Source organism: Marmota marmota, unplaced genomic scaffold (genome assembly GCF_001458135.2).
Source record: "Marmota marmota marmota unplaced genomic scaffold, marMar, whole genome shotgun sequence".
In the NCBI taxonomy this organism is placed as follows: domain Eukaryota; kingdom Metazoa; phylum Chordata; class Mammalia; order Rodentia; family Sciuridae; genus Marmota; species Marmota marmota.
The window spans coordinates 14,287,567-14,312,725 of NW_025999842.1; the positions used below are offsets into that span (position 1 = coordinate 14,287,567).

Here is a 25,159-nt window from a genome sequence, read left to right on the forward strand (position 1 = left end):
CCACAGGGCCTTTCTATCCTCATAAGGAGTCTGATCCAACTATACAAACTTATCACTTTGCACAAATTGTTTATCTTCTCTCTGCATTCTGAAAATAACAGTTTTCATACTAAACTGTAGCAAGTGTGATTCCTAAGGAATCAATAAAGTGTTAAAAGGCAGGACTGAATAGTTTGATCATTTATGTGACTCTAGTCTAAATTTCTCTGCCTCTAAGTATGTATAGGGATACTCAAGAAATATTGTAAAATTTCTCCCTATTTCTGCTTTTAGTATTAGAACGAAAATCATAATCATTAACATATGGGATATATTATCTGTCTAGAGTTGTAATATAAGCTTCTTACCCTGACCTGAGCCATGAATTCTATTTAAAATTTTACAGTTTCATTGGTATTTACAGTATAATTCCAAAGGATTTGTTAAAGATCTGGGTATCAGTAAGAACATAGGGAATTACAATTTTAATAAGCAGTGAAATAATCATATTTTTAAAAGCACCTGTACTTTGTAAAAGATAAGCAGAAAAGACACAGAGTAGTAAAAAAAAAAAAAGAAAGAAAGAAAAAAAGAAAAGAACAAGATGGAAAAAAACTATTGGACCTGTAAATTAAACAGCAATAATTGGTGACTTTGCAATAATTTTATAAAGTTTTTTTAAAATCCCATGCCTTTGTATCTATAGCAATTAAAATGGAGACTGAAAAACTATTAACACTTCTAAATTCTTATAACAATATCTTCTCACCAAAACATGAATAACTAAAGTTATATTATTTTCCATTGCATTTAGAAAATATTAGAAGAGATAAAAACTTTTTATTTAGCAATGAAATGATTATTAAAATTTAAACAACCACAGTGGATTCTCCATTATTCACTGCTTAACAGTCTATAGAAATTGTTGGATGGATACATGAATATAGCATACAAGATACATTGTATATCTTTGCTGCTGTAACATCAAAAAGGAACACAGAAGTGGTCCTTGCTACTCAATGAAAACAGATGTTTACTCGTAATTTAATTTTTTGTTGTTGTTGTTACTGAGGATTGAACTTTATTACTGAGCTACATTCTCAGTCAATTTTGTTTGTTTGTTTTTTTTTTAATTTTGATACAGGGTCCCACAAAGTGGCTGAGGTTGCCCTCAAACTTGTGATTCACCTTCCTCAACCTCCTGAGTTAACTGGGATTACAGGCTTGAACCACAGTGCTTGGCATCATGCAAATATTTTAGAAATTTATTTAATGTAGGATTATAATAGGAAATCATAGTTCATGTTATGCATTGAATACCAAAACTTGTCTTTCAAGTACTAAAAGACCTAAATAAACATGAAAGAAAAATAATATACAACTATCACATAACTTTATGTACAATAATGCACTAGATTTTAAAGCTGTCCAGAGCATTATACCTTACACACTCTTTGGTTGAGTTTAACATCATGTATGCAAAGCATACATGAAAGTTTCAGATTCTATTCATATGCCATATGTTACAAGCTGTTAGGAGGTAGTGTGCACATCATTTTGAAAGCCTTGAGGGCAGTTAAATATACAGCTGTTCAAAGACTTTTCCTCCTTATAAAAATAACAGTGAACAATTTCACCCAACACCAGGTCCCAGATTCTGCCCAAGTAGTTAAGAGTAACTTTTTGCCTTGAATGGCATCGTTCTTCCAACTTAAAAAAATTACTACAAATTTGGAGGACATTTAGAGCAATATAAATTGGACACCTTTTAGAAAACACTATAAAAAGAATGGGAAAACAAAGAGCCTTATATTGACCAACCTGCTTATTTATCTTTTGCTACCATTAGGCATTGGCACTTGAAGTGGTTACAAAACAGATATACAAGTGAAGTATAATTGAGGAATTAACAGAGGACTGATGATGTTGTGCCTATTTGGTTGAAGGCACAGTCACTAAATGAGATTCTTCACAGAAAACATTCTAACAACAGGAGATTGTGATACTGCTTTGTTTTCAAATCCACAATTCAAACCCACACTTTTCTCCCACGGGAGACTGACCCCAAACACTAGAGAAAGATCCTGGAGGATAAGGTTGCTCAATAATGTCAAAGATTACCAGTGATCAAAAGCAAGGTTCCAGTGAGCGCACACCACTTCCAAAAGGTCAGAATCACAAGATTATTTAGTAAGTGAATGTATTTACACACTGATTGAACAAGGCTGTAAGAAAAGACTGCCCCCCCCCCGCCTTTTGAGTATGGATTAGAAATGAGACCTTTTTTTCTGTGAGGAGTTCATTGACCAATTCCCCAAGAAAAATCTAATTTTACAAATATAAAACCAGTTTGTGCACTGTGTTGCGTTTTAGTTGAGATTTTTTTTTTTCTTCAAATATCTGGGCTATGAGTGAGATCTGTTTTCACAAAGCTCCTTTTAACAAATATAAACTTATTCAGATTTGTATAAATGTATCCAGTAGAAAATTGAGAGCTATCTCTCATAGGGAACTGGCAGGGAAAAGAAATATTCTGTATTTTTTTCATATCAAAGAGTACAGCATCATAGAAAAACCAATTGTTATCCTCATCACTGATCTCAAAGAATGTAGCTCTCAAGTTGGATGCATCTCAGAAAGAGAAGTAAGTATCATGGGAAGAAAAAGCAGCAGCACCCCAGGGGCAAAGAAACAAATTCCCAGGGAAGAACTTGCCCCTCTGGTCACTATTTATATTATTGTTGTGATGTTAGCATAATGGTTTCATGTTGTAGCCTGTTTTATTCCTCTGCACCTAGTTGCTTGCCACCAGAAAGGAAGGAAAGGGTGAGAGGGAGAGGAGGAAAGAAAGATGAGAAAAAAAGAGGAAAAAAAAGGGGGGTTGAGGAGGAGATTGACTTATTGAGAGAGAAAATAAAGGAGTAACTAGTTAAACAGCATAAAAGCCAAGAATGTTTCAAATTATACCAACCAACAGCCCGTAGAGAAGAAATGCAATAGAGGAGAAAGTAGCTTTCTGAGATAAAAGATGGTGAGAACATGTTGTCATCTGTGGTACTAGGCAAATTTGAAATCATGCTCTTCTCCTTCCTCTTTTTTTCTTGTGTTTTACATACATTGGCTTCCTAATTCTTGATTTTTTTCATTTACTAATTTCAAGCAATTAAAGAAATGTGTTTCTAGGGGGTGTCATTCAAAGACTCCTTTGTCGCCAGCAGAGAAAGAGCTAAAAAGGAAAAATAGAAACCAATCAAATATATTGAGTGGGAGAACCATTTCTGGGTACCCAGTCAATATATATAAAAATGATTTTGAAAAAAAAGAAAGTAAATATTCTGCCTGTAATCTTTGCCATATCTGAACCATCAAAATTCAACTTTCTCTCCAAATTGATATTCCAATAAATCATATTTCTCTTATACCATTTTGGCTGTAAGCAGATTTAAATACATACATATTTCTATTCAAATAAATAAATATATATGTGTGTGATATATATATATCCCATATTTAAAATTTCCTCAACCATGTCTGATATTAAATAGTAATCAAAACCTAAATAGATCATTTTACGTTTTCTTATTGTTTACTGGTGATAGACACAGAATGACTCTGAAAAACTTCAACAACTACAGATTAGTGATCTTCAGAATTTTCTAATGTTATTCCTATAAAAACATTATTTTCCAGTCTTATATAATCTCACCCTCATAACATAATATAAATTGACTGCAAACGTAGAATAGATCCTGTTCTCTGATAACAAACTATAAATGTATATATATATATATATACACACACACACACACGTATGTTATATGTATAATACACATTATGTATTGAGAAAATAAAATTTTATGACAAATAAATGTTTTTTGTTTTTTTAGAGAAAGAGAGAGATAGAGAGAGAGAGAGAATTTTAATATTTTTTTTTTTAAGTTTTTTTCTGCAGACACAACATCTTTGTTTTGTATGTGGTGCTGAGGATCGAACCTGGGCCGCACACATGCCAGGCAAGCGTGCTACCACTTGAGCCACATCCCCAGCACCAAATAAATGTCAAATCTAATATACATATATCTTCATATATAGTACCATAAGGAACCAATTTTTTATCATATGATTTATTTTTCAAATTCTAGAGAGATAAAAGACAACATTCAGTGCATAAAGAGTCTGTATATATTTTAGGTCTCTTGTTCTCTTGATACAGTATTCCAAAAAACTGACTTTATTTTGCTGTAGGAAAATAATCTGCTCAGTTCAGCATACATATTGACTACATTAAATAGGCCAAGCAGCATGTTTTTGCCATGTTGATATGTTAAAAAAAAATAATGTCCAAAGAATACATAGAAGAAAAGCAAAATAATTCAAGCAGAATGTTTCTGTATATCAAGCATTACCTAAATTTAAGCTAGACTGGATTGATTAACTCTATGATGATGTCTCTCTTATTTTAGCTTCAATTCCTTCATTTCTAAACATTAAATTGACTATATTTTAAAATTCTAATTTAAAATAATGTTAAATGGAAGAATAACAAGTACTGAAAAAACACAAACTTTCATAATTTAGCAGTTCAAAAAGAGATTAACAGACACAGAAATTTAAAAACCTGAGCTTTTCATTTGGCACATATGTCTAATTGGTATTGGAGGAAGTATATGTTAATAATATATTTATAGAGAAAAAATTTGTTAAAAGTATAATAAGAATCCATATTTTACAATATGATAAAAAATATCTGAATTTGTATCTATTTGCATGGGTATCTATTTTTTGCATATATGCTTTACTGATGAATTAATAATAGTCCACTATTTAATAATGAATCTTGCTGGCCCATTTCAATTCTAATTTAAAATATCATGTAGTTTGTAAACAATTACTATGAATTTATTTAATACAAGTAATATTATATTATCACATCTTGATTCTAGAAACATATAGGTAGTAAAATGTTCCTATATAGTTTTGCAATTAAACCTATGTAAAAAAAATGAACATTTACTAACTTTCAAAGTAAAAAAATACTATGTGATTTTTTATTGGTGTTAAATATTTTAGGAGTCTACATTTACATGTAACTTTAAAATGTGTTCAGTTTTCATAAAAAAATAAGGTCAATTTAAAGTTAAACATTAAGAAATTAAAAAAATAAAGTTAGATTTTTCTGTGTAGAGTCTGGTTTGATGGTGGAATACTTATAAATGCAATCATAATCTGAAGATACAAGCAGGAGCTCATGAGATATGAAAGAACTATAGGAAGAAACAGAGTATCTGAAGAGAAGGGATAATAGAAAAGTGCTTATGCTTTTCATATCATCATATAAATTTTTCCAAAAATATTTTACTGTACACAGTAATAGGCATTATAACCTAGTTAGCCTAATAATAACTGGCCTGTCTTTTCTACAAATCAGATGATCAAGCTTTAAAATAATGTTTTATGTTTAGATCACTTTCATATAGACAGGCAACCTGTTTATATTTTAATTTGATTTCAAGAAATTCTTCATGTTTCTGAAATGTCCTCAGAATAGAGAAGTCGAACACTATTTATATTATAATTTTAATTTCCAAGTCTGAAAATACAAATAACTTATGCCTGTTTTGTACAGATTACAAAACAAAACCATAACAGAAAGGTAAATTATATATTTCAGACTTATTGTATTTATATAACCAAACCACATTAATATTACTGATCTTATACATTAATCTGTGCAGGAAATAAAGAAATAAAATGATCAAAATCCCAAGATAGGAAAAAAGGTGTTAACTCAGAATGAAGGAAGTTGTAGAAGACAGAGTATATGACTAAATATAAAGGAGAAAAATAATTTTAAGTGCTTCTAATTTTGATCTAACCAACTTCAACCAAAATATTCAAATCAATTCATATAAATCTTAAAACCTGAACTAAAAAAAATGGGAAAATTTAAAGGGTAATTATGAAAATCTTAAAACAACAGACTTGCACTTTGTAAGTTAACATACATCCCTCACACACTAAATGACATACAGATTCGCTACAAGAAGTGAAGGGTGATGCAGTTTTATCACTTTCATGATTACAAAAATTAAAAGTTTCTTTGGTCATGAAGTACACTTGTGATCCTACATAAAATTTACTCATAATATATAAGAAAAAAAAAATCTAAGGCACAGTTCAAGGATTGGGAGGCCCCAGATCTCTTTCAGGGTCTGCTTGATGTAAAAGTCCCAAGACCCATTCAAGCACACATATTCAGGAGGTTTGCCTGCCAGCAATAAAGGCCGAAATTGGATACTTGGTGAGATTAATTACCTAGATAGGGGTTGATAATGCAAGTCAAATGGGAATGTAATTAAAGTGCACCTTCCATGAAAATTATTCATTGCTGATGGATCAAGTGACAGATAAATCAAAAGGCATTTTAAAAAAGCCTACAGGTTAACTTGAAGCAGTCTTTCCTCTTTTTAAAGCTCTGTAATTGGGGTGTGGAATTCACTCTTATTGGCCTATCCTCATCAAGATACCTTAAGACAAAAAGGTAGACTGTAATATAACCTATTAGAAAAAGAAGCCAATAGAAAACCCATTAGGATCATGGTTACACACAAAAGGTCAGTGGGACTGGAACCAGTTGACTAGCAGCTTTCAGAACAGAGAATCACTCTGCTCATAGTATAATGGGGATTGCAACCATAAAAGAAGGCAAGTGATGAATTAATAAGTTGACTGGTCCCCAGGGGACAATTCTTAAAGATGAAAGGCATGCTGTGGCAATCAAACAGAGTTATAAATTAGATAAATCGAATGGCACAAGAAGTATTTTACATCATCATTATTAAATAAAGTCTTCCTGGATGTGTTGATAATTCTTTACTGTCAATACATTTATTTACAGTCTAAGAACAATAAAAAACCATGTTTTATAACAATGGCAGGGTAATTTCAGCTACCCAGAGGGATGCTAAATCTAATTTCTACATTGAGTTTTCTTGGATATGTGTATTATACACCTAAGAGCAGATAGATAAAACAAAATGTCCAATTAAATGATAGTTATTGGAAAATATGGCTTTACATGCTCACTCACTTTCCCGCTCTAACTAACGAACACATCTGACTTTTACTGACTTCTATAAAGAATACTCATAACAGTTTTCTTGTCTACAAGAACAAATTTAATGTTGAGCAGGAGACCCATTTGATCTGGTAGATGTCATAAGGTTTTCATAAAAAAGACAACTGCTGTTAGAAAAGATCATAATAACTTGAACATAAAAGCTGAAAAATATTTGCTATTTGGCAAACTTGAAGATTGATTCATTATAAAGACTCAAATCATTCAGTAACTTTCCTAAAAATGTATAATTCTTATTCAAAGTTGAAAAAGAACAACATTCAAATTTAAATACTGTCAACAATCCATCTATCCCCATATAACAAAATATTTCAAATTTCAAAAAATAGTCATAGTAGGAAAACCTGTTATTTACCATTGCCTATCAGCAATGGAAAACTAAATTACAAATGCTTTAACATAATTCTAATAAGAAAATATCTAAAACTTAAATAAAAAGACATTTTATATAGTTCTTTTCACATGCTGGTAATTTCAAAAGTCAAAAAAAAACCATGGGTAAACATACACTACAGTTTTTAAACATGTAAATTTGATATACTGAGTTTGTGTTTGAAATGCAATAGGTAAGTGTGACAAAGAAATATCTGTTTATAGTTATCCATTCCTAAGAGGTTACAGATCAAAAGTGAAAACAGGCATAGCAGACGTCCCATGCATTTTATTGGGAACACCACTCTTATGTTCCTGCAGGTTCCAGTTAGTAACTTAATCCCAACCAAACTATAAAGTAAACTGCTCATGATTTGTCAGATTAGCTGATGCTTGTCCAGAAAAATGGTCTCAAAGAGAGTCACCAGGATACTATAATTACAATTCATTCATCCATTTCAACCCTGGATTGAAGAAATAATGAAACATCAACGTAGTCAGACAGCAGTTTAAAGGAGGTCAGTTAGTGTCCTTCCAAACCTAATACCAGCATTTAATGCAGCAGGTGCACCAGAAGTGATTTACAAATTATATTAATATCCAGAGTTTGTTGAAAAAGCAACATTGATTTCTGTTGTTTATGTAACTCTTAAAGATACAAGAGAATATATTGGTATTAACAAATACTGAAAACAGCAAGAATATAGTTTCCAAACATTTAGGTGATTCTCCCGTGTGTGTGTGTGTGTGTGTGTGTGTGTGTGTTTGGTGCTAGGGATCAGGCTCAGGTCCTCACACATGCAAACGAAGCATGCTACTACTATGTAACCTCCCTAACTTAATTCTATTTAAAAAAAAATAGGTAAGCATATAGCATGGCGCATAATTTAAAATATTTGGGAGAAAGAAAAAGAGAAACCAGGAAAAGTCATGAACATAAAATAAAAAATATAATAGAAACTATATAAATATAGTTTATATCTATACATACAATGTTATAACAAACTTAGTCTATGAGATACGTTGATTTTACAGTATTTAATGTTAAATGATAATTAATATAGGAGAAATGTTATAAATGCATAGTTTAGCATTATACAATTAACATCTGTCCTTTTGTTATGACCTCTATTCTGAGATTATCAGGATTTCAACAATGAAATTTATGTGAGGCTAAATTTGGGTTCTTGGTGATGTCAGGCATGTGAGAAAATAGGATGAGATGTCGAAACAAGGAGAAAACAAGGTTATGATAATGTATTAGAAAAGAACAAAGGCAGAAATTTTTCCAAACAAAATTTAGACTCACTCTCAGCCTTAGAGTCTTTACCAGTTTGATAAATGTTGTATGAAATCAGCATAAAGAGTAATCCACTACAGTTCACTTCAGCCAACTTTGAGTACTAAAACCACATATGCCACAGCAGGCTTTGTCTCCAAGTATGGGATTTTTATTATGATATTTTCTATCTCAGGTTCTCTAGCTACCTCTTTCTCATGGCTCTGAATTTTAAATCCAGCATATTCTTTTCCTATCCTCATTCTAGCAACCGCCTGTAATAACAGATTTTCTGATTAACTGACTTAGAAAACTTTCCTTCTTTGGTGAATGTGACATCCCTCTTATCCAACATGTGTTCTCTCCATTCCATTTTGGTCTTCATCATGTGCTGTTGGTATTCTTCTCTCTCCTAACAGATGGTTTTCTCAAAACCTTTATGTCAAATATAAATATTTATTACTGTCTACCTACATGTCTATACACTAAATAAAATAGATCAAATAGGTCACTTATGGTATGAACTGACATAATTAGAATTATAGGCATTGAATTTCAGTGTATCAGCAATATTGGATTAATACAATAGAGACATGGCTCACCCAGTATGTTTATTTTTATTATCATACACAATTGCCAATATGAATGCTATGCTCTATGATTTGCCTCTTTCTATAAGCTAAAGTTAATGACCAAATATTATTAAAAAATTGGGACACTAATTATCTGATGTCAACATGCTATGGATAATTAAGAACCGCATACTTTAAAGCTATGCTAATTGTTCTTCACAAATCTCCTCTGTAGCCACTGTGTCTTAAGGCAAACAGCTCCAGGTCTGTACGTACATCTCTCCCATGTACTTTGCCACAGGACATATATCATCCACTCTGACTTGTTCCCGATTAATTTTGTTGGGTTACAGCAATTATCTCTCCTTTTGTGATTGACCTCTTTGTAAATTAAGTGCAGATAATTTGGATAATTTTTCTCTCACTCTTTACCTCTTCATTGATCCTTGTTCTTTCCTTCAAATAGTGCAAAGGGAACCAAAGTCATAAAAATGATTTGAAATTGAAACAAGTCACAGTCAGGCTTTTGCAGTTGTAATTGACAGATATGAAAAGCAGGATCTTGATAGTGTTCTCTCCTTTACCCTATTACTTGGTTCAGTTGGTTAAAACTGTTAACGATCCTCGTGGATCAATGTCTTTTCCTTGTAGCTCTAATTTGCTGCATTGGTGGATTAGTACAGATATTTTCTTTGGATGGTTCTGCATCATTCCACAGGATTGCTTGTCTGAATCAAATTTGCTTCAATTCATCACCAACAAAGCAAGGAATAAATAATCAACACTTACTCTCTCATTCAGTACACTGGTACTGAAAACAGAACAACTAAATGCTTATCAATTTAAAGATTATCTCCTTCTTTTCTCAAGGCAATGTTCCTCAGCTGATTCAGGGTTTAAAATGGTGTGTATAGTTCAGGTTAGCAGTGCCTAGGAATTGGGACTGCAGGAAAACTCATGTACTTCAAATTTATGTGCCCAAGTTTTTATTATTATCATCATCATTACCAATTCACATTATGTATATTTGTCTATACATAAATGATGTATGAAATTAATATCCACTGGCTTTTCATTCTCTGAAATGCAGCTTTTTGATTTCTTGGTCTTAAATGTAATTTTTCTGAAACTGTATTTTTGTCTCCACAATGGTACTGCTTTTGGGCATGATAGCTTGCTATATAATAACTAATTCACTTCTAATGGATCAAAAACCTAGTTATACAGCAGGACTAAATAATTTAAGTAACTGGTTTTAGTCAAAGAAAGACTAAGCAAAAACTACAACTTGATTAAACTCATACTGGAAACCTTTTACAAATGTTAATTTTAGATTTTGCATAGTAATCCTATTATATAAGCTACTTGTTATTTTTATTAGCTTAGTATCTTCAGAAAAGGAGAATGGATTCAATACATATAGAACAAAAACTGTAACCTGAAAAGATTCACATATTTTATTTAAGTCTCTGCTATAAACTTGATTTTTTTTATTTTCTCCCACAAAAGTAAAGAGTGGGTGGTTTAGGCAGATGCATTTTAGTTAATACAGAATTTTTGTATCTCACTTAAACTTTGTTTTAAAATTAAATTGATTATTTCTCTATAAATATTACTTTAGTGAATTCATTTCACTTTATTATAAACTCTGTCCAATAAATTCACAGTATCAAAAGGAAGGATCTTCTATTAAAGGCAACACATGTTAGAAGAATTATTTTACATAATTCCATCATTATGAACTATTCCAGTGTAATGATCCTGGAATTTTCTTAAAAGAGGAAGCTTAAATTTAGCAAGTTATAAATCTAAGTCTCAAAAATACAGAGCTAGAAACTTTTACACAGGAAAATCTTAAAAACAGGACTTATTAAGAAATGTGTACACATTACTAGATTAAAATTGCCAAGAATATGACAAACTTGTTCAAGCTTGAAAATTCTGAGACAAAAATGCATAATTAATTTTGTATTGCATATTCTGCTACAATCCATGCAGCATCTTCTATAATTTACTACATAATAAATAAATTCTATTAAACAAAAACCTATCTTGGATATTGAAAGCAGAACGTTGATATTGGTTATTCCTGTGCACTGTACTAAGCAACTTCAGTAGTTTTTTAGGAAGAAAAATCACAGATATACATAAAATTTATACAGCTCTCCCTCCTTATCCTATGGAAAACAGTTTATATGCCTTAGTTAATCTCAGGCATATTGAAAATTCTTACCTTCAACATAAAAGAATGGAATTCAATTTTTTTCAAGGATAAATAGTTGTATTACTTTGGTAAGTTTCTATAACAAAGTATCACAGTTTGCCTTAAAATTTTTATTTTCTTACAGTTCTGGAGGCTAGAAGCCCCCAAACTAGGTCCAACAGTGTTCATTTTTGGTGTGGCCTCTCTTCTTGGCTAATAGATAGCTGTTTTCTGGCTGTGTGCTCATATAGCCTTTCCTCAGGGTATGTGGGAGAGCTGAGAAAAATGATGAGAGCACAGCACTCTGGTGTATCATCATATCAGGTCACTAACACTATCAGATCAGTGCCTCATGCAATGTTCTCATTTAAGTTTAATTACTGACTTATAGATCCAATGTCCAACTATGGTCACATTGGGGGTTAAATCTTCAACATTTGGATTTTTGTCAGACACAATTACATCCATATCAATATACCTGGGTTACTGCAAATTAGCCCTTGTTTCCCAGATACTTAAACATCATTATTCACATAGTAGCAATTCTGAGAGCAAATAATTTTAAGAAAAGATATAGAGGTTAATTAATTGAGAATGTGAGAGGCTACTTAAAACATCCAATAGGTTTCTTTCAAATGTCTAAAAGGACATTGAACAATACATAGATTCACTTGTTACTCTAACCCCAATATAACCATAAATAGTATAATACAAATATTTACATTAACAGAAAAGGGAATATTTGAGATCTCAGAAAGATACAAAGACTCAGGAATCTGGAGTTAGGATGGGAAGATGAAGATGTAAGGGTGAAAACATGGTTTGCTTAGAGACATTTCCTTATATGTATTTTAATTGAGAACGATCACAGCACAAATACGCGCCATAGACTCAACCTGCCACACAACTACAAAAACTAGAAATACATTAAAACTACAACTATGCCAAATTACAAAAACTACCAAGATATTAAAATGATGTATAAAAAGCTGGCACCATATGTCCTGGGCATTATCAAAAGACTCTCCAATATTGGCCTTTTGTTCATGTTTAAGATTGAAACTGGTTATATCTGCAGCAAATTTTGAAAATATGGATAATCATAAAATTTTCACAAAGTTTATTTGTTTTTAATATTCTATAATCAGATCACTTTATTCTTTCTTTCTAAATTTTTTCTTAAATACCTAGTTATGAGTAAAATATCAGTTTAATATTTTAAATATATATATATATATATGTAGTTTCAAGAATCAATTCACAAAATTTCTATATTTGAAAGTATTATCTTATATATTCATTGCATAGTTTAAATAACAACTTTATAATTTAATTATACAAATTTAATTATACAAAGAATTTATATATTCTTTGAACAAATATTGACCAAAGTACCTACCCTGGACTCAATATGTTATAGATCTAAGATAGAGATAATGTTTAACAGGGAAGAAAAAAATTTATAACCAATAATATAATTAATGCTATAAATATACATGATAGTTACTCTAGGAACATATAGCACAAAAAATAATTTTCTTCCAAACTTGCATTATAAGTTTAGGATGTCTATGCAGATGGAATTTTACATATGTAGTGAGCATGAACCAAGCATTTACTAGGTAATAGTTATTTATATCTATGTCATCATGGTTCTATTTCCGCTACTTAAATTCTATTGAAGTATTATCTAAAAGATCTTTCTTTACATATATATGTTTTAATTACTAATAGTCCCTAAAGAAAAAATATAAATGCATATATATATATATATATATATATATATATATATTTAAATTAGTAGTGCCACAATAATATTTCTATACTTAAGAATTAAAGTTCATAAGTCTAAGACTCTACTTTGTTAATCAAAATATAAGAATTACTAAAATACTGTGGCCTGTGGCCAGTGGCATAAATTAACAAGAATAAATCCTGATCTTTCAGAGACCTTAGCCTTAAAACATGACTATAAACACAGAACTGGATGTTTTGAACAGTTTACTATACAGGAATCATATTCAATTTATCTTACTTTTTCTTTCCTTTCTTTAAGATGTTTCTCACTATGTTTCTCAGCCTGGTTTCAAACTTCTGGGCTCAAGTGTTGTCTCTTTCCTCAGTTTCCCAAGGGTGGACTGTAGGCTTTTGCCATATCATCAGCTTATCTGATTTTTCTGCTGCAGATGGCACAGGTATTTATATGTATGCTTGGGTAACAGATATACTGTTTCTATAAGGTGCGTATGTGAGTGTGTGTGTATCATTTTTAACCTAAAGTAATTATATCTGCTTCATGCTATGAATAGTGCTGACTTTAATATAAAATTTATTTATTTATTTAGTCTTTTTTGTTGTTTTGTTTTTTGGTGCTGGGTTTCAAATCAAAACCTCATGGATGCTGGGCAAATATTCTGCCACTAAGCAACATTCTCATGCTATATATTATTTTATATAATCAGTAAATGCCCTCAAAGAAGAAAATATATTTTCTTAATATAATATTTCCATAAAAATAAATCAAGCTTATAAATACCCAAGAAATATTAAAATATACAAACTGAAATGGAATCAATTCATTTCATTTAAATGACACATAACTTTGTGTGTGTCCCCTTTAAATCACTGAAAAGAGATGATCTGGGTTAATTTATGAGAAAAATAGTCACAGTTGACTCATTAATTCATGTGAATGAAGCTATTTCTGACAAATAAAGGAGATGACATTGTTACTGTATTTTGGGGTATAATTTTGCTTTTGTATAAAGTTATATCATATGACTGTCTGGTTATATTTCATTTGGAACATTTTATAAACATCACAAATCAAAGAAAAAGAAAAATTGAAATAAATCTTTATTTTAACTGAGAAATCAGATCTTGGCACTGAAAAGCATAAAGGAAATTATTCAAATTAAAATGTGCAGGACTATTTTTAAAGTTTCTAGAAGTGCAATAAAATTGTAAGCAAATGTAAAATACTGTGTTTACCCATCCTATCCCCCAGAAATTATATTTGTTATTAATATCCTGAGAATATAATACTTCATAGGAGGCTCTCTTTTCACTTAGTAGTTCTTATTCCTGATGACTGAATCATTTTGCAAATTCCTATGTAATAGATTATAGAGCTAAATTATTTAAGACAGTAGTCTGATATATTTACATAAATACTTTTAATACATCCAAATTAAGCAAGCAGTGGACTTGATTGCAACAATCTGGATTACAACTATACGATTTACTATGTGTCCCTTATAAAGTCACACACTCTCACCTCAACTCTCTTTTTCTTTTTTGCCTTTATTTTGTTTATTTTTATGTGATGCTGAGGATCGAACCCAGGGCCTCATGCATGGTAGGCAAGTACTCTGCCACTGAGCTACAACCCCAGCCCTGACCTCAACTCTTAATCTGTAAAATGGTATCAGAATTTGTCTTAACTTCACAAATTTACTCCAAAATTTAATATAATGAGTGAGTGCCATATAAGCCATTTATTCATACACAACAAAATTGATAAAAAGGGAATGAAAACAGTTTTTTTGTTCCTCCTAGAGAGACAATAGATCTCTGAAGAGAATTAGAATGTCTATACCATAGTGGAAGATTTTCTGATGCTATCTCATATTTCCAGAATATGTCCAGAAATTAAATCTACACAGATCATTTTTAAAACAAACTACTATAAACACTACATCAAAGGTACTGTGGAAGATATGCAAAAGTTAAATTTGAACAAGATCAATTTATGTATTTGCCTATTCCAAAGCATCCAGCTTTCCCCTAGTATCTCTCAGAAAGGTTTGATTGCCTAAAAATAAACTCCCCCACTAACTCTTTTCACTTTCCAGCTTATATCATTACCTCTCTTTCCTGAAATTTGCCCCCCTTATTTATTTTTTTTTTTTTACGATTTAACTATCTATAATGGATATTGGGATATAGTGGCCACATTCTTCCTGTTGGAGGAAAGAAGAAATTCTTTGCCCCGGTGCTGAGATACCTGCCAGAAAGCAGACCTCCATTCCTTGCCCCTTTAGAATGGTTTTCATCATAAAAATAACACCTTGTGCTTCCTATTAAATTCTTCAACTTAGATCTGGACAACGCAGAGGTTATTTCAAGTCAGGACAACCTAAAAGTTCATTACAGGTAGAGAGTTCCCCATAGAGAGAGCTGCAGATTCCAAAGAGACAACACTACAGCTAGATTTGCCCTCTGCTTAGTCTTGTTTCCTTCCTTTTTTGTTCTGATGATGTTGATCCCAAATGTTCCCCTTAATGAACTTCACCTACGTATTTGGTTGTGGGAAAGCCTATTTGAGAAACCATCCATATCCTTTTCAGGGAGTGTTAAATTTTCATTCTAATTCCTTCTCAAAGCTTTCAGAGCATGTTAGCAGTTATTAATCCCACTAAAAAGTATAGAATATGCACACACTCTACACAGCTATTTAAAAATTTGCAGTGACTTCTCTATTGAATAACAATACAATTAGTATTGCATCATTATTTGTCCATTTGTTATGTCTGAAAGACAAGGTGTTTTATATTATCTTATGCCTCTTTATTGTCTAGGAGACTACATGAGGCCTTAGAAGTTAGGTGACTCAATTTTGACACTCTTTTCAAGTATACACTTAAAAAGTATCAGGCACATAGTATGTGTGCAGTAAACAGTAATTGTTATTGCTATTATGATTTTTATAATACTATATATATGTGTATATACATACACACACACACTATTTTTGCTTTAATAACTATAAAGTTTACTGAGTCACAAACAGCTTTTATAATATACAGAGTCAAAAACTATTTTGCCATTTATATCAGGAGAAAATTGAAGTTCAAAAGAAGTAACTTATCTAAAATCATGTGATTATGTTAGCTAACATCAAACTATGTCTTTTTGAACACTGTCTCAATGTTTTCACACTTGTATATTCATTTAATTTTTCTTGTGTATGAATAGGTTTCCCTTTGGTTTTAATTACACAACATTCTTTTTACAGTTTGCATGTGGAAAGAATTAAGCTAGATGGTGGTAACACATATAAACATGACACGGTTTCTGATGTGGAAGATAACTGAAAATCCCCTAAGTTCCTTTTGGGAGAGATCACATTGTATAATTTTGCATCGTCTTTACTAACAATGTTAAAAAAAAAAAAAGTTGAACTGCTTAAATAATTTTAGAGTGAACAAAAATATAACAGAAAGAAGTAATAATTTTCAGTTATTGATCTTTTTTTAATAACTTTATACTTTTGCAAACCTTTTGTGCACTACAGCACTTGGTCTGTGGAAGGTTTTTAATCAAAGTTACAATCTCATAATTGGGTGAACAGCATGTTTCTCCTAATGATCTAGAGTATGACTTACTGTCCTTCATATGGCAAAACTATATCCATCCTGAAACTCCAGATCAACTGGCATCTTTTTCTGTAACTCCTCTTTAACCACAGAAAGAAACCTATCTTCAACGCTTCTGTATTTCACTCAATATGTATTACATACAGTCAAGTGTACTATTATTACTTTTGTATGTAAGCGCATGTCTGCTGCAGTATGGACTCACAATGAAGGACTGTTCTTTGCTTTCATGTCCTCAGCATTCCCTGATGTTGTTTCACCCCTCAATAGTTAGTATGGTTGTCTGAATTAGTCTGTAAAAATAGCATTCAGCCAGGTGCAGTGGCAAGCACCTATAGTCTCAGCTACTCAAGAGGAGACACAGATACTCTCTTAAGAGGAGGACAATTTAAACCTAGGAGTTCAAAACCAGTGCAGGCACCAGTCTATCTCAAAAAAGGAAGACTAAACAAATAAAAAGTAGCAGTCAATAGTCCTTAACAATTTAAATAGTCCTTACTATTCCTATGTATTTGCTTAAGAGAGCCTTCAAATGTAAAAAAGAATGAAGATCATAATGCCATAAATCAAATGCATATGATTTCCTCTTCATTTACATAGGTAAAAAGTAACTCCAATGTACATAAGCTTGATGTCTGTGACACCCACCTTAATAATTCATATAATTTCTAATTATTAGAATATAATTTCTAATAAAACAACATCAAAAAATATGTGTTTCAGAAAATTCGGTCTTATGTACCAGAATATTCACATAGTATGCTTCTGTATGAGTCTCATCTTAAACTTAAAAGTATTGATTAAGATAATTGGTGACAGATAATAGTCTTATTGTTTATAGGTCAATCAAAAATCAATTTCTCCCTCCTTCAATGTAGTTCCAAAAGAAAAAGTATACACAGTATCTCTCAAGCACTGGCCAATTATTTTCTATCCTTACTCTTAATTTTTTCCAGACCCATGGAGATACACTTAATAAGCCTTTTTATACTAGGCATCAGTGGATTGCTGATGAAGTGAATCACCAAATATCCAGTTATAAATTCATAATCAAAGCAATGGCAGCATAAACTAGGTTTAAGTGATGCTGTTTGCTTCATGGAGAATGAGGATCTCAAAGATGATATAGGTTTTCTGGATAGTCATAAACTTGGACAAAATTCCAAATCATCCCTCCTTTTAAAAAGAAAAAAAAAATTGGTGTTAGGAGGAAATATATAAATGGAATAGAATGACATTCAACAATGTATGCCAATTTTTTCTATAATCTTTTAAAAATACCATTATGTAAAATCATAATATACTAATCAAATTATAATAAAATTATCACATAGACTGTCTTGTTTATGTGCTTCTTTTTTGAAAGTCAAAAAAGTTAGTATAAATTCATGGGTTTTAGCATTTGAGAGATAGTAGAGTCTAGGCAATCATGAATTAATATTTCATAATAAAAGTACATACCTAATTTTTAACCCTTTTTTATATTTTTTCCTTTCTATAAAGTTGTTATGCTTATCACATGTACCTATTATTTTTTTGAGTTATAACTCACGAAGCACAAAATTCACTCATTTTAAGTGCATTATTCAATTTTTTTATATTTACAGTACTGTTATTTTCATAATCGAATTTTTTTTCATGTTTAAATTAACCCTCCAAAAGTAGCAAAGCAAAAGGGGGGAAAAAAAGACCAAAACTACCAAATCTATTTTTTTCTTTTCTTTTCTAAGTGTATATTAATCATACAGCATAATGGGATTCACTGTGATGTAGTTGTACCTAAGTTTGTTCCTACTCTGCAAAGCATCAACACTCAAAGATATTTTACCTTACTGTTGTGAAATGTTTGATAGGAGAAGTTAGGGAAAATCTATGACCTATTGAGCCCATGCTGTATTAACTTGAAAAATTAAGCAACAGACACTTAAGGAGCAAGAAGAGAGACCCAAAACAAAGGAAAATATTTTACAAACTCTATTTGTGGTATCAGTTTAATATCTTCAGGTCATATTTAAAAATTAAAAAATTACTTCTTGGTATTAATAGGAATAAAACAAAGTTATTCTAGTTAAATAGACCCAAGAGTTTCTATTAATGCTTCCAAAAGATAGCCCTAAAGTCAATGTCACAAACCTAGAATGCTTCAACCCACTCACTATAAATTTATGATGACAAGTTTCAATATAATGCAACACAGGTGAAAATATCTACTAACAAAAGCATCTTAATAGAAAACCATGTAAATATCATTGCAAAATGAATAAGTTCAGACGTCAGTTAACTCAGCCTCAGCTATTTCTTTTGTTGAGTTACTAAAATCTTAAGTTTCTATGTTTGATCTCTGCTCTTACATGGGAGATCTGATGTGAAACAGTCTTTTAAAATAAATATCAGAATGAAACCTTTAGAATAAGAACCCACTCATCTGTCCATGAGAAAATACAGTCTTCTTTTTGCAGATGTAATTTAAAGAGGCAACATTTTGTTAAAATTGGCATAGAAATGAAGACTAGATTTGTACTTGTCCAGGAATTTGGGATAATACTGGTCGGTTTAAGATTGACAGCCAAAGACCAAGAAGACCTCATGATAAGCCAAACCAGGAAGCCCACACAACTCCTACTCTAGTCTAGGTCCATCTTCACTTAAGACAGTAAGACAACACTTGGCTACATCTACTACAGAGCCTCATCCTTCAGCCACAAGAATTTTTCCAAAGATTGAGAAAGGTTGATTTCTGAAACTTGCTGAAGTAATAAGGATTTTCTGAAGATTAGGAAGTCTCCTGATTCTGAAACTTCCTTCCAAGTGTGTATTTCCCTGAAAATGCTTAACCACAACAAAGAATGACTAGGGAGAACACCTCAAATTCCAGTAAAAAAATAAAAACTACTTTATACTAAGCTACAAGTTCACAATTATCATTACCATTTCTTTGAAACCCATATATCTGCCAAGTACTTATTCCAATATTGTGGACATTCATATGATCACAAATCTACTGATGAACTTAAAATCCCCTCATGAATATTTAAATGCAGGCTTGTCATATATTATAAATATTATATTCTATGCAGTAAAATAGGGCTTATTAACATTATGTGAGACAGTAAGCCAACTCTTTTCATTATTCCTAATTATATGTAGATTATGATTATAAGCAGGTAAAAATGTGAGAAACATCCCTTTACCTCATTTTGACCAATATTTTCACTTTTCTCTAGAGCTTTCAAAAAAGTTGTTTGATTTAATAGCAGTCTCAACTGGTTTACAACTTATCCCCTTTTATTTCTCAGGCAAGATCTATGGAGATGTTAATGAGTACAGTAATGGCTTAATAGGCAACAGGAGAAAAACTTTAAAGGTGTAAATAATCAACCAGCTGAGAAATCAAGCAGTGTTAAGTAAATATACAAGCTAGAACCCCTATTTATACAGTCATACACATTGCTCATTCCATAAAGACAAACACAAAACATACCTGCTTGACCCGTGGTGATGCTAACAGCAGCAAAAAGCCTCTGGGATCGGCTCAAGTCAGAAACTCCGTTCACAGCTTCCACTTCAAAGGTGTAATTGGCATGGGCTAGCAGGTCCATGACAGTGACGTAGTTATCCTCTAATCCAGTCTGCTGGGGCATGTACCCAATGTTACTCCCACAGGGCACACATTCGCCCTGCTCCCAACTGCATCGCTTACACAGTATCCTGTAGGTGACATCGTTCCTTCCCCCATTGTCTGCAGGAGGACTCCATTCCAAACTTACTGTGGTTTGGTTGATGTTGAAAATGAGGTTCTGTGGTGCAGATGGAGGCCCTTTAGAAACCAAAAGTAAATTACAAATAAACAAAAATAGAGAAAACAAAATGAAAAACAAAATCTATGTGGGACTATTAAGCTAGTGGCCCAATTACCAAAGAGGAAACTAGCTGAAATGCTTTCTTTCACAATAAACATTTCACTACCTTTACTAGAGAAGCTATATAAAAGCCTCCTTGAATTCACTTGGCAAGAGACTTTATTTATTTTCCATTTAATATGTCAAAATGAAAACAGGATAACAACTGTCTTTGTACTTTTGCCACAGTCTTTAGCTATTTTTCTTCCAAGCAATTAAAAAAAGAACAGTTAAGGCACCTAGAAAAACAGTTGTGCGGTTGTTCAAAAATAGTTTTCCTTTTAACCGTATAACAGAAAAAAATATTTATTCATTCATAATGTGCTCAGGAATAATTTATAGTAATGTGCAGGACTGGCTTTGGATTTGGGCCTCTAAAACACTCTTAATAGAAACACCAATGTGTGATTTGCTCTATTTAGCAATGTGATTTTAATTCAGAAAACATTAATTTTAATCACATTTCATATACCTTCAAGGCTCTAAGAACTTTTAATTTTATGATTTCTATTAAGTACATGTGAAAATGTTATAAAAATATATCCTAATTTTGGAGAAATGAATACTACATGGAAAATGATATGATATACCTATTTTATATTACTTAACTTAGTTCATGGAAAGTTTCCAGAATATTTAAGAACAGTTAACAAATTTTTTTACAAATTCAATAGCTTTTTCAGTCATTCCACAACTAAACGGAAGGGCTCTGAAAGCCCTTTATTAATTTCACATCATGAACTTACTTGTGCATGCAACATACGGTGGATCAGATGGAGCCCTATAATACCCATCTTCACATTCACACCTGGAGGATCCTTCTCGATCAGAGGAACTGTGGGTCGGGCAACGAGAGCACTGAAGATCTTGTGAGGAAGATTTGTAGAACCCACGGCCACAGGCTGGGTGAGCAAGAGAAAGTGAAAATAGGAACATAAGAGTAAATACAGTGTTTAAATAAAATAGAGACATTTAGCCAAGAATAAAGTATCAAATTTGTTTTATAAAAACAAGTTTTTCAAGATATGTTTTAGTATATGTCAATAACTCAATGTTATAATACATCTTAAAACAAAATAATGGAAACAAAATGATACAGCCGAAATTGCACCTTTACTTGGCAATAGTCCAAAGTCTACAGTGCAAAACTGAACACTAGCCTAATTTATTTAGAGAAAATCTTAGAATATTTACTGCAGATATTTAAGTCAAATTTAACTTTGATTTCAGCAATAATTGATGCTGTCAGTCTACACTAGCACATTCAAAGTTATGTTTCCTTAGTCTCCTGTAGCTGTAAATTAACTTATTAAGGTGTTAACTTGGCTTGCGTTAAAAAATACTAGTATAATATTAATTAACAAAGTAGTAATAAGATGTAAAATCTTTCACCTAAATATGACAGATCTATCTGTACCCAACTTCTCAGGAACTTTGAGATATAATTTCAACCATCAAGTTATCAAGCAGGCTGTTTTCCACATGTGAGTGGCTTTTGTTACAAAAGATAACAAAATCCTATGTCTAGCAGATGGCTAAACCACCAGAAATAGGGAAAGTCATCCACGCTAGAGATATAATAACCTTTTCTCTCCTGTGCTAAGAGAGGTTAAGGGTTTAGTCACATTGACCCAGCAACTGCTCTTAGCAGTGAACTGAGATACTGATGTTTGCCACCTCCTAATGAAGCTGCTCATATTTACTTAGATTTTGATATTAAATTAGCTATCCATGTATGATTTCATATCCCTGCATATTATGTATTTATGTTTATCTTCAATTAAAAAATAAGCATGTTGAATTTTTTCATTATTTTTTATTTTATTAGTTGATGATATTCTACATTGAATATATTAAATAAATTTGGTATACCCTTAATATTTATTAAATGAATATCTTTTAAGTATTTGTGATCATCAATTTTAATAAAACAATAAATCATATCCACAAAGAAGAGGTAGTGAATATTTTTTAACAACTCAGTTTTAAATTTTAACTTATTATTGGCAAGTTTATTTAATGTCCTTTACTTGGGCACTAGTCAGAAAATTAATTACATTTTCACTCTTATAGGGTGGGAAGTAGGAAAAATCCTATCAATTTTTTGAGATGATTTAAGATGGCATAATATCCAGAAAAAATGTTAGTCATTCTTTACTTTTGCTTATATGTTGAATAATTAATACATAATTCTAATATATCTGAGAGCTCAAAATCATTATTTATGCTCTAAGAAGACTATTTTACATGATCAAAGTTACATAACTTAGAGAAATTTAATTAAAATGAGTTATAGTGTGATAGATAACATAGATATATAGCTCTTAGATACATAGACACTTAGATATGCAGAACTACCACCACTACATTGTAAATGCATAATCCAGTGCTGTGATCAGAAGCCACTTTGCTAACTACCTTTTGTTGGCTTCTCAAAATTCATACAAATGTATAACAATTACAAACAAATTAGATGAAGAAGCATCATGCCTCTTCACATATTCTCAGTAGCAATTACTATAAATCTAAGAGAAAATAATTAGATAAATTATAAAAGTACGATAACAAAACTATAACACCTACAGATGGGATCTTGCCACATTAGAGACTGGTTAAGGGGAGGGACAAAGGATTTGGCTAGATTTCTCAAGATGAAAAATCTTTATTCTTTAAATATCCATCATATCTTATTTTATGTATTATCTATATTCAAAGATTAAAGATCCTGTGCCAAAGATCAAAGATCCTATGCCAAAAATCAGAGAAAGTAATGCTTTACTTACAACCTGAAGTTTGAAATTTTAGGGTCTGAGAATGAAAGGAGACACAGAACAGAAACAATGAGAAAAAAAAGAAAAGATACACCATGTGTGTATTTTATTAGACTATATGTGTATTTATTTATTTTTTAGGGAGGTTAGGGAGCAGAGAACCAGGGAACCACAATGACAATATGATTTGACATTTATTAGGTAGGTTTCCACAATTAGTATGAAGAAAATTACTGCTTTCCAATGGAATCACCAATAAAAGCCTCTTAGTAAAGGCAACTGCAAGTCTCCATTTTCCCAATGAATTAGGGAGTTCATTTAATGTTTAACTTAAATGATTTCAAAAATATCTATGCACACATATATGCATATATATTCCATATATGTGATAACTACTGTTGAGAAATATGAAACTCTTATCACTCAATTTTCCAATTACATTAAATTTTCTTCTCCTTTTAACAGATGGGAATACAAATTTGAATAAAAAGTAACCTGAGTTCTTCAAATAATTCCACATGACTATGTTAAAATTGGATTTAAGACACAGGACTACTGACAACTATAAGCTATTCACTATAGAATCAGCCAAATTTTGGCATTTATTTAATGGATATCAAGGGCTTTGTAACTCTAAAATAATTTTCAATGAATTTTTATTATCTTTTACCATGCATTTCCACTAATTTAAAAGCTATTATTTTAACTTAGAAAACTATAAAATAATATCCTGGCACACCTTAAGAAGTGCTATTAAATAGGCATTCTCAATTCTACCATGAATTTTGGCACTGATTACTACCTGCAAAATTATGGAGTACATGTGCAGCTATCATTAAATAGACAATAGCAATACCAGAAAAGTCTTGAACTTCTTTTCTTTAAAGTAATATTCTGTTTCTGTTGAGTTAATATAGAAAATTATAAGTTGTAATGAGCCAGTTTTCATTTTAACCTCTAAAGAAACTACCAATTCAGAGTTATTAAAAATAAGTACAAAACTTTGGAGCAGGAGTATTAAAAGTGAAGCCAAGAAGATGTGAAGACAAAAGCTGAGTCTCTTAGAATAATACTGAGCAATTGGGTGGTAGAAGTCTTGGGAAGCAAGTAACAGATGTTCTTAAAATTAGAAATTGTGATAAGATATCCACACAAAAGAGCTTGAGGCCAATACTCAATGAGAGAAACCGGGTGAAGCGGCGTATCTGAGAGCCATACACATAAGGAAGCATTAGATCAGCTCTCCAGCTGAACCAAAAAAATCTTCATGGAAATCCAGGCAATTTCTCCCCTGTATAAATGCAGCAGGTTTTCTAGAAATTATTAGGAAAAAGTCTTTAGACGTAAATGTCTTCCAAATCCTCAAAGATAAATTCCCTTTACATGTAATTATTAAGTATATAAGAAAAACTTTCTAGGAATTGTTCAACAGCAGCCTTACAAATTTTTCATCCTTTGCTGTATTTCTCAAATTGCTCAAAGCACTTGGACTTGAAGCAACTTTTAATTGATGTAGCACACTCACGACAGTAAAGTAAAATAAGAAATGTAACATTTCAATTTCCTGC

At 31.5% G+C, this 25,159-nt stretch overlaps 1 protein-coding gene across 6 annotated transcripts in view; it reads right to left on the bottom strand.

The window, feature by feature from the left end:
- The window catches only part of Epha7 (EPH receptor A7), a 174,145-nt gene that overhangs the window by 93,102 nt on the left and 55,884 nt on the right, over positions 1-25,159 (bottom strand). For all 6 annotated transcript variants that reach the window (XM_048810358.1, XM_015498209.2, XM_015498201.2 and 3 more), the window contains exons 4-5: positions 21,567-21,722; positions 20,403-20,738 (exon numbers count right to left, since the gene is read on the bottom strand). In XM_048810358.1, the coding sequence (XP_048666315.1) occupies positions 20,403-20,738; positions 21,567-21,722 (492 nt within the window). The remainder of the gene's footprint in view (positions 1-20,402; positions 20,739-21,566; positions 21,723-25,159) is intronic.